This window comes from Passer domesticus, chromosome 5, assembly GCF_036417665.1.
Source record: "Passer domesticus isolate bPasDom1 chromosome 5, bPasDom1.hap1, whole genome shotgun sequence".
Taxonomy (NCBI): Eukaryota; Metazoa; Chordata; class Aves; order Passeriformes; family Passeridae; genus Passer; species Passer domesticus.
Window position 1 is genome coordinate 23682617 of NC_087478.1, and position 16303 is coordinate 23698919.

Here is a 16303-nt window from a genome sequence, read left to right on the forward strand (position 1 = left end):
GCAATTGAAGAAGTCTGAATATGCATCTGTAATTCTGAAAGGCTGTTATGTTCTTGTTCCCAGAACTGGCTTGTCAGTGAGATATAAAATAGAAATAGTTCAGCCAGTTTCCTGTGCATTGGGATCTTTTTCTGGATTACAAAATCCATCTCAAAGTCTTCATTTCTGCATTGGCATTGTGGAACTGGTGGAGTTATAATATTTGCATTTGTTTTGGATGCTTTTGATTCCCTTCATGCTTGAAGTTTCTGGTTCTGAGTAGACTTTAAATTCACTGTATTTAGGGAAGCCAGATATTAAACAAAAGCAGTGCATAGAAGGGAGTGGATAATCTATTAACTGCTAGATTTTATGCTGTCCTTCGTTCCTCAGAGAATCTTAGATAATTAGCATTTAAAGTACATGGCTACAGCTGCTGCAAGGCAATGTCTGGGAGGAGAACCAGCACTTCATCTGCACAAGTTATCGCCTTGTTACACTTTGCTGATGTGGTATCAGGAGCACTTGGCAGGAAGGGTGAGGTAAGGGACTACACCACGGGCTAGTGCTGATGTACCAGTAGAACAACACTAAGTCCTGGGCTGTGTCTGAGGTTTGTCTGAGTCAGAGTCTGGATCATTAGGTGGTCACTGAGTGCCTATTTTTTGCAAGAGATTCCTAGAAATCAGGCATACTAACAAGCAAGGCCATCCATCTCAAAAACCAATAGGATGGGCAGAAAGGCATTTAATAGAAAATGGTCTGCTGAGAGGTAGAATATCTGCTTTATCAAATCACACTGCTTCATTTTTGTCACAGATGTGAACTCAGATTCCCCAGATGTGCCAGATTATTGGATGCACTATCCTGAAAGCCATTTCAGGGCCTTCCCTTATGCTTGTCTGCTTTACACAAAGGATTAAATATTAATTGACCCACAGAGACAAAAAAAAAAAAAAAGGTAACCCTATATTCAGACTGTTGTGGCAGGAAAAAGTGCATCAGCATCAAGATCTCAATCTTAAAATTTCACATAAACTCTGGTAAAATATCATCACAGATTATGGGAATTCCTCAAAAGATTCTGAATTGAAAAATTGGTCTGATAAAAATTCTTCTACTCTGGAGAAATTTTTTTTCTTTTTTTTTTTTTTTTTTTTTTTTGAGAAGAATTATGTTTTGTGGATCTAAAACATACCCATGATTAAGGTCTCTAAGCAGCTAAGTCTGTGTTGATCTTGGTTATTTTACTTGTGAGATTACTTTATGTGGAATTGATCTTTCAGTCTTTTGCTTTTTTGTATTTATTTCAGTGAACTTCTAACCTGATACTATCCTTTTTTCACCATTCCTTGATAATGGTTTTTTATAGTTTCGATGTATAGACTATAAATTCAAATTTCCCTGTTTTTAGATTTCTTTCACTTCTTCGGGTTCTCAGGTCCTTGTCCAGAAAAGTGTTGACAATCTCCAAGGATGGAGATTCCACAGCTTCTCAGGGCAACTGCGTGTGCCAGTGCTTAACTGCTCCTTGTGCATCATTGAAAAGAAACTCAAAATCAGGTCAAAGTTTAACATTTGCAATTTTTGCAATACTTACCTAAAAGTATTAAAGTCATCTGCAATATTCAGTAAATCTAAGTTGAAACTGACCTTCATACCACTGATAAGAGAAATCATGCAACATCCTAATGGAGAATAAATCATTTTAAGTAATACTTAAAAATGTGACACTGTATGATTTGGTTTTACAAAATTATGAGGATTCAAGTTTTTACTCCTAGTTCATACATGCACAGTTTTAAAAATAAGTTCTATATTTAGCAAGCTTGACTTTCAATCTCAATATTCCTTTCTCATGGTATGAATTTCCCCTCCCCCCACCCCACTTTTATTGTACATTAACAATATAATTATAGAAATAGGTTTCCCATTCTGCTTTGTCTTTACATTGTGGTTTGAGTTTAAAAAGTGCTTTATTTTAACAGTGAGTATTAAGACTTATTTAGAATATATAAAGATAAAAATCTGGGCATAGATCTATTTTTAACCTCAAAGATTCTGCTTTGCAATGACTGTAACTGGCACAGTAAAAGGGTGGAGAGGTTTGCAAAACCACAGCAACACAGATCCTGTCAGCAAAGCTTTATTTCTTTTTCTGCCTGCGTAAGTTCAGAACAGGATATAATCACTGAAAGATTATCATACTAAATAAGCACTTCTGATAAGCTGTTTTTTACCTAATCAGCAGTTAGCTGAATGTCTTACAGAGATCTTCCCTTTGCCCAGTGGGATGGCCCTGTGGTGGTTCACTAACAAAACAGGATGCACAGATTTTGGTCTGCCACTAGTAATCTGGGGCCCAGAGGAAAAAGAAAGCAAGCCATTGACTTTTCAGCAGTTTTCTTGTAGCAGACCAATAAAAATTCCTTATTAAAAACACATTGAAAACAAGGTAGTATAGATCTTGGACACTGCAATTTTCTTGTTTCCCATTTGATTTGAAGGTATATGATATTTTTGATTTTATGCTTCAGGTAGGCCGGTAGAAATTCTAAGTCAGAAATTCATTGCTCATTACAAAGGGTTCATCAGCTTCATTAAAGATAAAAAATTAGTAAGGGGTGAAATGCAACTCCCATTTATGCTACATAAAGGTCTGTGTTTGCAAAGCTGTTGACTGCAGAGTTCTGCACTGCTGGAAAGAGATCTCCATCAGTTTAGGTACTGCAGGGCTCTGGGTAGGGTCACTTTGTGTGGATTCAGTCTGTGAGCAAGAGTCCAGCTCAATCATGAATTGTCCATGGGTGCTTCTGAAAGAGCAGCAGACAGTGAGGGTGCACAGAGAATCCTTCCTCCAGCCATCCAATGGGACATATTTGTTTTCCCTTAATATATTTGAGTTTGCCCAGATATAATATTATGGTTAAACTGGCATGTGATAGATTTCATTGGATTATCATTTAAGAAAATGCTTGAGTATTTAATTTTCAATATGAGCTTAAGTGTGAAGGACTAAAAAGATGCATAAGTATCTGAATTATTTATGATTTTACATGTGTCCTTACACATGATAATTCAGAGCTTAAACTAACAGTGTATTATGAACTTTCTAAAACTATCACAAAAATCTAAGTTAAGACAATTATGTGAGTAAATCCCAAATATACATTAAATTTTTGCAAACATATATTATGCATACCTTCCTGACATAAATCAGGGGAAAATACAAACAGTCTATTTAGGATTTTATACCAATATTTTAATGCAATTTTATTTAATAACTTTAGAGTTTACATAAAAATAATTAATCTCATATTTATTACTGCATGGCTTAGTCTTTTGACATGAATGGAAAACTAGTTTAAAGAAACATAATTAAAATTATACTATAATGATTAAAAACAAAGTAGGTACTGCAATTTGTATGAAAACATGACTTCTTCAAATGAAATTTGCTTTTATGGCTATCTATCTCTACTTATGTATTTTAGGGGAATCAAAAAGAAGTTTGCTTAAATGACTAAATATTTTTCTGAATAAAGTCCTCAACGTTTTCAAAGCAATTTTTGTTATTATTTAACAAATATTAATCGCACTTACAGAGGCCACTTGAGAAAAATTTATGATACGACATTTGTTACCAGTCATGCCATAGGAAGAGAAGAGAGCCACAGGGCTGAAATGACAGTAACGTGTTTGTGTGCAGTGCTCCTCTGGTAGTTAAATTCCAGGAATGTGACATTGATCTGAAATGGGAGCTGTTTGAAGTAGCAACTGTCAATCTCTATAGTCAAAGGATGGCCCAAAGTCTTACTCAATCACATATTTTGGCATGACCACTCAATTTATGAAGCCAAATCCACTAAAAAAGTGATCTGTCCTCAAGAGGCGCTTCAAGAAGCTTGTGGATAGTGAGCAGGCACTCAGAACTACAGCTTGGACTCTATTGCCAAAGTACAGAAATGCCTCATTTTAGTGACTGTACTTATCACCAGATGAGACAATTGTGGATTGAGGTGTGAATGAATGTCTACAGCTGCTATTATTTAAAATTGGTTGGATGATATTTCTCTGTGCATTTATTTACTCTTTCATGTACAAAAGAGTCAATATTAATTTTAGAGTTCCTATATGCTTGTGGATTTGATTGCAGTGATCTCAAGAAAGATCACTTTTAATTGAGAAAAATGTGTAGCATATTTCTGGTCATTTCTCAGGAACATGGATATCTTTTCTAATGCTGTTTTTCTTTATAATTATTCGGAGTGTTTGTTCAGCTGCATAAGGGGAAAATAGTAAAGAAATAAAAATGTGTAAGTGTGTAAAACTGAAAAAAATTTAATCATTCTATCCAAATAGCCATGCAAATATTATTAAATCTGAATCTATTGATTTGAAATATTTTTAAGTGAGCATATGTACAAATACTGATACTAACACCTTGAAACTTCAGCAATTATTTCTATTCCTTCCCAGGTACAAACACACTTGGACAATCAGTCTAGATACCACATACAGCAGAGCCAGAGGCACCAGGTGAAGCAGTACGTGACCCTCGATGCCAAGCTGTGCAGCCAGCCCCTCTCGCTGTCCCAGTCTCACGCGGTCCAGCCAGTGGGAGCGAGCTCTGTCCTGCGCAGCGCGCACATGCCACCAGCCAGCAGCGCTCCGCACAGCCCTGTCACCAAGCTGCTGGCCCTCGGCGGCCAACACGAAAATGCGGTAGGGCAGAGCTGGGTAAAGAAAGGGGAACTGGGCTCTGTCTACTTCCATAAAAATGTTACATCACCCACCCTGCACTAGAAGTGGGCAAGACATGACTTTCTTAACTTTCGAGGGGTTATGGCACTTGCTTTCTGTATCCTTTTGAGTTATGTGGGTTGTTCCCTCGTGTGCCTGTGAATAGCTTACTGCAGGATCAAGCTTTTAGGCTGCTGCCAGATAAAATGTATTGTTGCATCTTTTTACATATACATCTTACGTTGCTGTACATTTTCTGAATATGCACTTTGCAAAGAAAAACATCCTTTTTCCAGATGGCTGTTGTTTCTGTCTGAAGGTATTAACCTAGCTGCGTAAAAAATGTTAAATACAGATCACCTTCAATACATAATCGAAAAAAATCACTCATTCATTTTTCAGTTAGCTGCTATATTTTTATGTGGGTTATCTGGAGTAAATTGGCAAAGATATGCTAACTTTAGTACCACCATTGATTTTAATAGAGGTTCAGCTATAATACAATACCAGATTCTTAGCCAGTATGAGAGATAGGTCATTATGGCTTTTAATACTTCAATAGACTTCAAAAGAGACTGTTTATTGGGTAAGAGGGGAATTCCTACAGAAATGAGAAATGGAGATGCTTTATGTCTTGTGCTTTAATAGAACAGAAGAATCTTACAAATACACCATGACTCATTCAAGCATTTGGATCTAACATAGATAAGCATGAGGGAGCCCATAAAGCTTCCTGGAGAGTTCATCTGGGGCCTCTCCATTCCTTCTGCATTGACAACTGACATTTTAAGTCAGGTTTATGGATTGCTGGAACTACTTTAAAATGCTATTTTAAATGGCCTTTGTGGACACCTATGTGACCATGCTGGCAAAGTGCAGTGTGCTGAAACTGCTCTCAGGCATTTTGGGTCTGATCAGGAGCCTGCCCTGTACTGCTCTCCATCCTGGTGAAGACGGGAGGGTGATACCTGGCACTGGGATGATCCTGGCAGCTTTGCAATGATTTCAACAATATCTGCTCAGACGCAGGGGGATGGATGACTGTCACGGTGGAATTTCTTAATGTGGGTGTGCCCCGTGGTTGAGAGTAGGCTATAGATATATCAGCAAATAATACAGAGCCAATACCCAGGTTGGTGCAGTAAATTGCACTCTTTCATATTGCTTAATTGCCAGCATTTCTTGGTATGATTTTTCCCCTGATGGTGCTTTCCTAGATAAGTCTGGGCACAACTGCTGGCATAGTAGTTCTGTGTTCTCTGGTTTTAGAGAGGGAGAGGAATGAATGTATGAGCAGTGCTAGGCCACGTGGCCAAAAATGTCTGTGTTGAAAGGTCCCATGTCTTTGTGATACTTTTATTGCACAGGACCATCTACAATTTCTTCAGCTTCCAAAAGCTGCAGATAGTAGAGTTAAAAGTGACATGCTTATCATGGGATCTGTCCCAAAATTTTATTGTGAATGGAATCAGACCATAATTATCATTGAAAACTCATGTTGCACTTTGTCCAAATCTATATGTATCTATAAGCCTTCAAAGTACTTATTGTTTCATACCTAGTAATTATTGAGCTATTCCATCTGCCTCAGCAGTTTTGGCTCAGATTAGATCAAAAGTGTGACCAGAAGGCTGTCTGGAATATATCCAGTGTATATCTTACAATTAAAGAAAAATTAACAAAGAAAACAAAGAAACCTCTACCTGCCCAAGAGGGCAGCATGTAACACCAAACCCTGAGTGACTCATACCAGTGCAGAACCACAGGTTCTTTTCAGGCTTCCTGCGCCAATGCAGCAATGCACTGTGGATGTGACACATTTGATCAAGATGACAGGTCGCAGTTACAGCTTAACAATGCACTCCTGTCATCTGCCCAAGGTGCTGCAATAAGGGGTTAAATACTGGCATGGGCTGGTGTTTAAGAGAAAGATGTATCTTGATAAACCACAACTGTTTTCACAAGAAGTAAAAATGTGAATATTGTATAGAATTGTTTGAATTGTTTGAATTGTAAGATATAAACTTCTGAAGTTGTTTTATTGCTGTAATAGATATTCAAGATGAATTCCTCTATATTTAAAAATAATATTTTCCATTATTATTTGTACTGATTTGTCTTAAAATATTATTTTATCAGATGGAAGAAGTTATTGAAGACATAATCAATATGGAATCAAATTTTAATGATGAAGGGATAGGTTGTTCTGAAACTCCTTTACTAATGCAAAGAACTGTAAGTATTTTGTTGAATTTCATCTTGCTTTTTATACTAGAAAGCTTTGAGTGATTCAAGCACATCACAGTTCAGAGATTAAGGAATAGTATCAGTGGACTGTTCTCCTTTCTCTTCAGCTGATTGCCTTTTTGTCAATAATTATTACAGAAAAGGGCATCAGTGTGGTGGGACACGATTATTTTAAGTGGTCTGAATAGCATTTGGGGTTCTAGCCCAGTGAAATGTCTGGTGCATAACCCATTGGAGTTACTGATGTTGGTGCAGTGCTAAAAATAATAAGGATAAAAAGCCTCTGGACTCTAGAAGGCTGTTTAAAGCCTTGCTTGAAGATCCTTCTACCTCAACTAAAAAAATTTCAAAACATCCTCGTGTAATAGTTTCTATGGTACAGTGGTTTCTCCAGTGCCTTATCTTGAAGCAAGGCTCTAGTTCTGGATTTTCATACAGACAAGTGGCATTTAGCTGAATAATTTCAAGGACAAATAAGAGGAATGTTACTTCTTCACAAGAATTAATGTAACAAACGTCAATTTTATGATGTCTCTTTGTGAATAAATGTGAGAGGACTAACAAAGGCTATTTATGTTTCCATATATGTTACATATTTGAAGAGGAGGGATGGAGCTTTTCTGGACACAAAACCACATAGAATGTTATTATTTATTAAAGTAATACATATCAGTACCTGTAATGCACTTTCCAGGAGGATATATGTTGTCCTTACTACCCTAGTTGATGTCCAGATCTGTTTGTCCTATGGGCTTTAAACTGTACACTGGTAAAAGGGAACTTCACCCTGGGGAGGGCAGAAGGGTTGTCACAGGCTTTGACAATCCACCAAGGGCACATCAGAATACACACAGGTGCTTCCTCTTTATCGCCCTCTGGAGGAACATATTTTTTCCGATTTACAGAACTTCCCTCGCCCCAAAACTACCTTAGGAGACAAGACCTCTACTCTCCTCTGTTGCCCATTGTACAGTCCAGCATTAATGCCAATTAACATTTCCATGAACACCTGCTATTTGCATGCCAACTACAGAACTGTTGCAACTGGACTGATTTACACATATGTCTGTACAGAAAATAGCAAAGAAATGGTCCCCGGGGAGTGAATTAATATTTTGGCTCAAATTAATGTGAGGCAGGGGAGGATAATTTCTGGTATGATAGTGTGGGATGGTGATGAGAGGCATGAATTCTGGGTTTTGGGTTGAAGTCATACTCCCTTCAAAACCTTTTAAAATTGGATGCTGTTAATCTGTCCTAATTCCAGGTTCATTAGCCCTTATCTTCAGCCTTGAAGGACATTTGTCTCTAAAATTTATTGAATACCTTACTCTTGATGAGGAAGGAAATATGCAATATCTTTTAGACCTTGCTGGTATTGTATTTGCAAAGATCTGGGACTCTTGGAGTGCCTCTGGGACAAGTAATAGTCTTTGGATTTTCATTTGTGCTGAGGAAAGCAGCAGGCTGCTAGGTAAGCCAGGGAGTAGCACAAATTTCCAAATTGCTCGGTTCAATACTGTGGCAAAATAAAGCCTGCCTTCATCAAGGGAAGCAAACTGCATCGGTGTGAGGAAATTGAGTGGTGCCTCTGTTTCTGCTGTTTTCTCTTTTAGAATTGTGTACTTAAAAAATATACAAAAGAATTGGCCATGTGAAGATGATCTCAGGCATTTAGCTCATACCACTTGGTTTTAAGCCATCTTTCAGGCAACATCCTAAATCTGCCAGCAAATTTTGGTCATAAGCTGTGCAATAGAAAAAGATAGAGATGTAGGTAGAAAATAATTTTTCTATATCTAGTTTTTCATGAAGAAATTTCTTTATCTGAGCCAAACATGTATGTATTACAAGAGTACTGGACTAGAAGGCTTGATCAAGAATGGGAGAACACCTAATTTCCCTGAGATGTGCTTGGTTTGTCCTGCACTTCAGCAAGGACCCATAGTAGCCCTGACATCTGCACAAGGTGCCTGCTGTGGTGTCTGACACAATCGTGGAGTAAGTGACATTACAGGTGACACTGAGTTGCCTCTGTATCTGACTGATTTTTGCTCTCTCTTTAAAATTCTCCAGCATAATTCCTAAGTATTTCTAGAATTCTTTTTAGACTTTCCTTAAATGGGATTTTCTTGATTTTGCAAACTGTGCAGAGTAATCTCTGAAATTCTGAAATGGGCTGACTTGGTTTTCAGAATGCAGTAAAAGGCTCAGGTAGTTTTTCAGCAAAATCTTTTCTTGAAAAAGATAAATTCATGATGACATTTTTCTGTCTCACTGTTCTTGATGGCTTACTCAGTGGCTGAGCAATTTTTCCACTTTTTACGGTGCAACCTGTTGTGTGTTGCAGTGAACTCATGTTTACTTCAGTTAAATGCACCCATGTACCATTTTAATGGCACATTAAATGAAGACATTGAATTCTGTGAGACCACTCATGTGAATAATTGCTCAAAGGCTCATTGTCTGACCCTGAATTAATGAATTACAGTTATGCATTAGTAGAATCAGAGAAGTGAAAATAAGAACATTCCTCCATCTCTCATTAAAATAATTACAGCTTCTGAGGGGTGGATTATCTGGCTTGTGTTTGGACTCAAATTTATAATTTCATGAAACTGTCTGGTTTTGGGTGGTCACTTAAGAATTGCTTAAACTAGGGAGTATTCTGGCTGTCTTTCTACTGCTCTTCAGAATACCCTAATGGCAGAAACCTATTTTTATAACAATCTTTTAGAAGTTCATTTAAAATGTAGACTACTTTTCCCTGCATGCAAGAGGTCTTGATTCCTCTGAAAGAATTTGTAAAACAAATTATATCTTTGTTCATAAAGCATAACAAATAAAATCATAACTATTCTTATGAACTATCATGTAATGACAACTGTTTGTTCATTATGGAGAAGGTAAAATTTAACTAAAAAAAGACATCATTGAAGATGGTATCAATTTAAAGTCATTTTTCCTTGTTGTAATAATTTAGTTTTAGGAAATTTTAATTAACGGACAGCAGAGTATTTGTTTATTATAAGACAATATTTTTTCTCTAAGTATCATATTAGGAGCAGCAGGTTTGTTCCTGACAGTATAAGAATAATTTAAAAAATGAAACAAATAATATATAGGTGAGTTTTAGAAGTAAATTACTGTCATGTAGGTCAGATATGGTGACAGATATTTGAAAAGTAAATACTTATCAGAAGTTGATTCTTATTCAAAATCCTTACAATCTATTTAACATTCTGTAGTGAATTTAAAGTATATTAGTACTTCCAAATGTTCAGAGCACAGGAAGTGTAGATGTTTAAGTCTGTTAATACAAAGTGTGTATTACACCATCATTTATAGTTTAGGGCAGGTAGTAAAAAGCTCTGCTCTACACTGTGTTTAATATTAGTAAAGGAAAATAATTTAAGAAACATATTAAAGCAGATGTTCAGAGCACTAGTCACAGAGAAGAGAGGAAAGAGCAGAGTTAAAAAATTGGATCACTGTGCTTTTCAAGGTGTGATTTAACAGCATGTGATGTTATGAATCACTTCTTTGTACTAAATGTTGTTTTGTTTTAATATATACATATACAGCCCTAGCACTCATCAGTAAACCCAGTAATCTAGCAACCACAATGGAGATCTGTATAAAAACAGTTGGTAATTTACCAGTACTTTCATTCAGAAATAACTGTTGCAGTCCAAATAATCACTGTACAACTGGGATAATGCTCACTACTTGACATGCAGTCCACTAAAACTTATGGCAAATGCATTAGGAGTTTGACTGGTTGAGACTGGTTGAGTGGTTGAATGGAATGAGAATAAAGTGAGAGGAAGTTAATGTTCTGCAATGGCACAGGCCTCTCTTGAACAGACCTGGGTGGCATCAGCAAGAAAAATAATTTAATCTTGTGAACATTTTCAAGGATTCTAAGTTGTCTTTTTTTCTGGTGCACAAAACATGAGCTTTCAGCACTGATTTTGAAGAAGCCTGTGGCGAGAGGCTCTGTAGCAGTTAGATGGCTGGCAATGAGAGCTAAGAAGTATTTGCAGAGCAATGCTTCAGACACAGCACTACCATGAAATTGGATTTCAAAAAGCCACCAGGAGAGGCCCAGCTGCTGGTATGTTGAATCAGTTCAGCTCCATGTTGCTGGAGTAGTCAATTCTGAATGACTAAACTAAATGCAGCAGTTAATTTCAGATTGGAAGAAAATGGAAAGCTACTTCACGAAAAACAGTTTCATTCAATTTTTTCCCACATCCAGTACCAAATAAAGCCAAGAAAAAACTATTTCTTTGCTGATGTAGGAAGAAATTATTTACTGTGAGAGTGATAGACATTGGAACGGGTTGCCCAGGGAAGTTGTGAATGCCCCAACCCCAGCAGTGTCCAAGGCCAGGCTTGATTAAGGCCTTGAGTAACCTGGTTTGGGTGGAGGTGTCCCTGCCCATGGCAGGGAGGGTTGGTACCATATGGTCTTTAAGGTCCATACCAACCCATTAACATTCTATGATACTATGATTTATTTGTAATATTTAAGAAATGTTTTCTTAAACTATCCCCTTGAATGACCTTAGCAGCAAGGATGTCGAGAAAAGAAGAATTAACCCAGTACCAGAGAAAGGAAGCCAAAACACCTGGGCATGATGGAAGTCAGGGGTTGTGCCAGCTGTGAGAAACAGCTGGCCAGGGGAAAGGTGGCAATACCCTCTAAAGGTGGTGCCTTGCAATGGGTCACCTCTTCAGGGATCTTCTGAGGTTTCACTGCTTCACTTTCATTTCATAGACTCATAGTTCACTGTTCTACCAAGATTGGGAGCCACTGCTTATTTCCAGTCGGCTTGGGAGTCAAGTCAGTAGGATTGCTTCACTTGTGCCACTCTTGCAGGAAAAGGGCTTGTGGAGAAAATCCTGTCACTGCAGGGCTTGCTTGTATTTGTTTTGCTCCTTTGGCATTTGGAAAAAAAAACAGGTAGGGAGTAGAAGTTAGATCTGGATAGGACAGATAGATATTTTCCTTCTTTAATTTTTATGATTCTATTAACTACAGCTGGTATAAATTCTGATTAAATCTGAACTCTGCATTTGATTGTAGGGAGACACTATTTATTAGGAAAAGCATAGTTCACTCTGTCTGCAAAATCTCACTGCTATTATAAGGTCTTTGAGATCACAGTTTCTCGTCATTACATTAATAATTTTTTTTTGTATTAATTATTTGTTAAATATTGATGGTGACCATCTGGACGGATTGCAAAACCTGCTGTCTGTCCCATTCTCAGAAATCATACAGAAAGAAGAAATTCAAGTAGGCATACTCCAAAGTATTTTATTGAACAAGTGCTGCTATTATTCAGTCATTAAGTAAGACCAGCTTTCCACTAGAGGTGCATGTAGCATTGCTGACCTAGGCATCCCCCTACTGCATAATCACAAGTACTTTTTATTTAGTGAATACTGATGTAATTTGGCAACCCTTATAAGATGATAAAATCTGCTAAAGTTCAAAAGCATTTTAGAGAAAGGGCCAGAGTAAACATTAACAACTTCATTTGCTTAGGTTGGCTAACTTGAAAAGGCTGCATAACATCAATGAAAATGCTTTGTCAATCACATTCTACACTAGATTAGTCTTAAAGTCCAAGGAAGAATCAAAGTTCACCTAAGTATATAAACTTCTGTCTAGCACTCTCTGGTATCATTTACAAGTTTAACAAAAAAGAAAAATGAAGGAGAAGGAACAGTCAGTAGCTATTGAGGAAATTATAGACGCCTCAAAAATAAAACTGGTGAGCAAATATTTTCTTTGTTTTCCTTCAATACTATGAAAGTGTTAGGTAAGAAATTGCGTCTTTCAGTTGTTTCAGTTGCAAAAAAAACTAACTATGAAAAGCACAAATTCAAAATTCCTCAGGCCTGTTTCCTGCAGCTGGAAGTATCTTTTGTTATCACTGCCACTGCTGTTTTGAATGTCATACGAATGTCAGATGAAGGTTTGCTTTTGGTATTTCACACAATTGAGTAGTGTGAGGTGGAAATGGGCAGTGTAGAGCCCTCTTGCCTGCACAATTTACCTCATGCTGTAGGAAAGGTCTTCACAGAACAGAGTATGCATTACTTTGGGTCAGGAGAAGAACTGTGATCTACTTTTACATAGCTGCAGCATTCAAAAGCAGTGCAAAATTACCAAAAAGCTCAGCTCTGTCTCTGGCACTCTAACAGACCAATGTCTACTAATCCTTCTCTATTTTGGGGGTAGAACTCTGGCTGAAGGGAACCAAAAGACTCACTCTTCATGCAACTGTAGTAAAGTTCCCATAACTCGGAAACTAAGGGAACATTTCTTCTTTTCCTCTCTGTTTTTCTCTTTCTAAAAGGTAAACTGACAGAAATGAAAGTATTATTAAAAAATATACAGTTGTTTGTATAGTTGCAAGTACCTTTTAGAAACATGATCTTTATCTCAGACCTTAACATTTAACAGTTTAACAGTAGTAAGAGAAAAGGATAGTTAAAACAGGTTTCTAACTCTCACAATATTAATTCCTTATTAATTCCAAGCCCATGTGCAGCAGACACTGCCAGCAAATTCCTGCTGTTTGGGGCCACCAAGAAGATTTTGTTTTATCCCAAAGCCTGTGCTGCACCTTGCGTTGCTCTCTGTATACAGCAATGCAAGACTTGAAGTCCTTAGGACGTGGCAGGCCATAAAGAAGATTATATTTAGCTCACTGCTGTCTGCAGCATACAGGTAATGATGCCTTCTGGAGAAAAACTTTATGAATTTCTGTCAATGGCATTTACATAGGTTGAATAAAAGACTTGTGAGCTCAGAGGCAACAACGGTGGCTACTTTGTTCTCCAGGGGCAGTGAAGCTTTTTACTGCAAGACAAAACTATCTTGTGGAAAACAAGGATTTCTCAAAGTCCATTTTGATAAATACACATCCAAAAGTACAGCTTTAATGATCATCTTAGCACTTGCTTTTCCATCAGCCTAGGCCTTCAATGACCTTTAATATATGTGTAAAGTAGTTTATTAAGTAGCTGACTACTCTATATTTAAATTTATATTTATATATATTTATATTTACACTAGAAATATGAATTTGTGAATTTATCTGAAATCCAACACTATAGAAAGGATTTTCAATCAAAATGAAATTCTGCATGGTACACCCATGTGGAAACACTAGAACACAGAAACCTTACTGCATTATGTTTAGAGACTTAGATGTTAGATAATATCTCAGAGGACATAATATAAAACATAAATTATATAGAGTATATGTTATAAGTAAATGTGCTTTTCACTTCTCCCTCAGCCTAATTTTTCCTCTTTTTTTGTGCTTTTCATTGTTTTCAGAGGAAGGATTTGAATGATTTGATATATGCATTTACATGCTGTATCCAACAAAATTGAAGTAAGGTGGAACCAGGGATTAGTGCATTAGCTGATGTTGCTTGTGAACTAATAGTAAAATAGCTAACAGATCTATCATTTAATTGGCATCTTTTGTTTTCATAACCTGGGGTTTAGTGGGCAGTAGTATTTTGAATTGATTTCCAGCTGCAAGTTGGATGATGACATTGTCACAGCATCACTTAACTTCTGGACTGTGTCTGTTAATTTTGTGGTCAGAAAAGTAAGAAAGAGCCAAAACATACAATTAAAAGGTAGTAATTGAAAGAGTATATACATCATGCAAAGGGTTGATTCTCCAGAAAATTCCTTTGCTTTGTCATGTTTGATCAGACATTTATCTAGACAATGGACTTCTAAGAATATGATCAGGGCAGAAATGTACTATGACTGGAATATGAAGAGAGTTCATTTTTCTCTGATGAATAATGAACCATCTTGATGATCATTATTGGACTATAAAAAATGAACCAGTTTTCATGCATAATATATAATATCTGATATAATATATCTGAACATTAAGTCCCTGGTTGAGGATTGTGTAATTATGAAACATGTTAAAGATAAATATAGAAGGGGACACAATTTGTTCAGATGAAAACAAATCTGAGAAGGATAGTATTTTCTGCTAGTCTCTTTGTATAATGTATGGAACATTTTTGAATCATTATTGGTGAAGACCATTTGTACTCAAATATATGTATTTTGCATTGCAGTTGCAAAAAAGACCAAGAATATTTAGCTTTAAATGGGATCTTCTAGATTCTGAGAACAGCATACTACAACTTCTTTGGCAATTGATACTGTAAACACATCCTTACAAATAAAAAGGATAATACAGCTTATGTTCAACTTTCTTCAAGCAGCACAGCAATTGAGAAAGAAAGCTGAACACTAGTCTTTCTAGTACTTGTATTGACAAGATTATGCATCCTGTCTGCAATAAATTTGAAAAGACGAAAAGTCAGAATTTATTAAAACCCACACTGAAGGTACAAGAACTGCCCGTTTTCCCCTTGTCAAAACCTGCAAATACCCATTATACCAGGTGCTGTCATTTAGAAAATGGGCTTGTTAATATGTGTTAATATAAATTTATTGATCAATGCAGTCTTTGGCCAAATTCAGTGCATATTTTGAGTTCAATCTGTGAACTTGAGAGATCGAAAAAAGGTTTTGTTTACCTGTCATGAAGAAATTGTAAAGGCATGACAAGCAATCAACTGTTTTTATGTTTGGTACCCCAGTATCAAAACCACAAACTTTATGACATATGTGAAATGAACTGTGGACACAATTCCATATTGAGATTTTTGTATTTGGGATACATATATGGGATAATAATGTAAACATTGTGCAAAATTCCTACTTTTGTGGATTTCTTTTTTCTTTAATTAAAATGATTAAGCAAGAAACACATTGAAATAGATGGGTGCCAAATTTTTTTGTGGCTAAGAAGAAGTAGCCTCATTTTACAAAACTGTTCCTTGAAGTGTTGCTATCAATTAAGCTAGTGAAAACATGATTTAAGTGGGATATATTTAGGGGTGGAAAATGACAAAATATTTCACTAATCTTTTGTTTTAGATGCAGTCTGAGAGAGTACCAATTTTTACCAAGAACCAAAACAAATATTCTCTTGCAGATACAATACTCAGCCTTTCAGGTTAGGCAGCTCTCTTGTTGTGACAAGTAAAGCCACATGTGTTGTGGTTGCCTGTTAAGTTTGCCAAGCCTGCAGGTGCAGTACAGGCCAGCTGACCATGTGTCAACTGTCCTCAGAATGGTCTGCATAGCACAGCAGCTGCTGTGGAAACATGCCACACACTGCTGCTGCAGGAAACAGGCACACTTGGTGGGTTGTTTGTCTGCGGTTATTAACCCCAGAAAAAAGGATAGCAAAGGAAGTTCCTG

General features: G+C 36.8%; 1 protein-coding gene across 4 annotated transcripts in view; it reads left to right on the top strand.

The window, feature by feature from the left end:
- TFEC (transcription factor EC) overlaps positions 1-16303 on the top strand; it is an 89670-nt gene that overhangs the window by 45328 nt on the left and 28039 nt on the right. For 3 of the 4 annotated variants that reach the window (XM_064422337.1, XM_064422338.1, XM_064422339.1), the window contains exons 2-3: positions 4459-4704; positions 6862-6957. In XM_064422337.1, coding sequence (XP_064278407.1) covers positions 4459-4704; positions 6862-6957 — 342 coding nt within the window. Of the gene's footprint in view, positions 1-4458; positions 4705-6861; positions 6958-12639; positions 12756-16303 lie in introns of those variants that run through there. The other variant, XM_064422340.1, reaches the window with a different exon arrangement.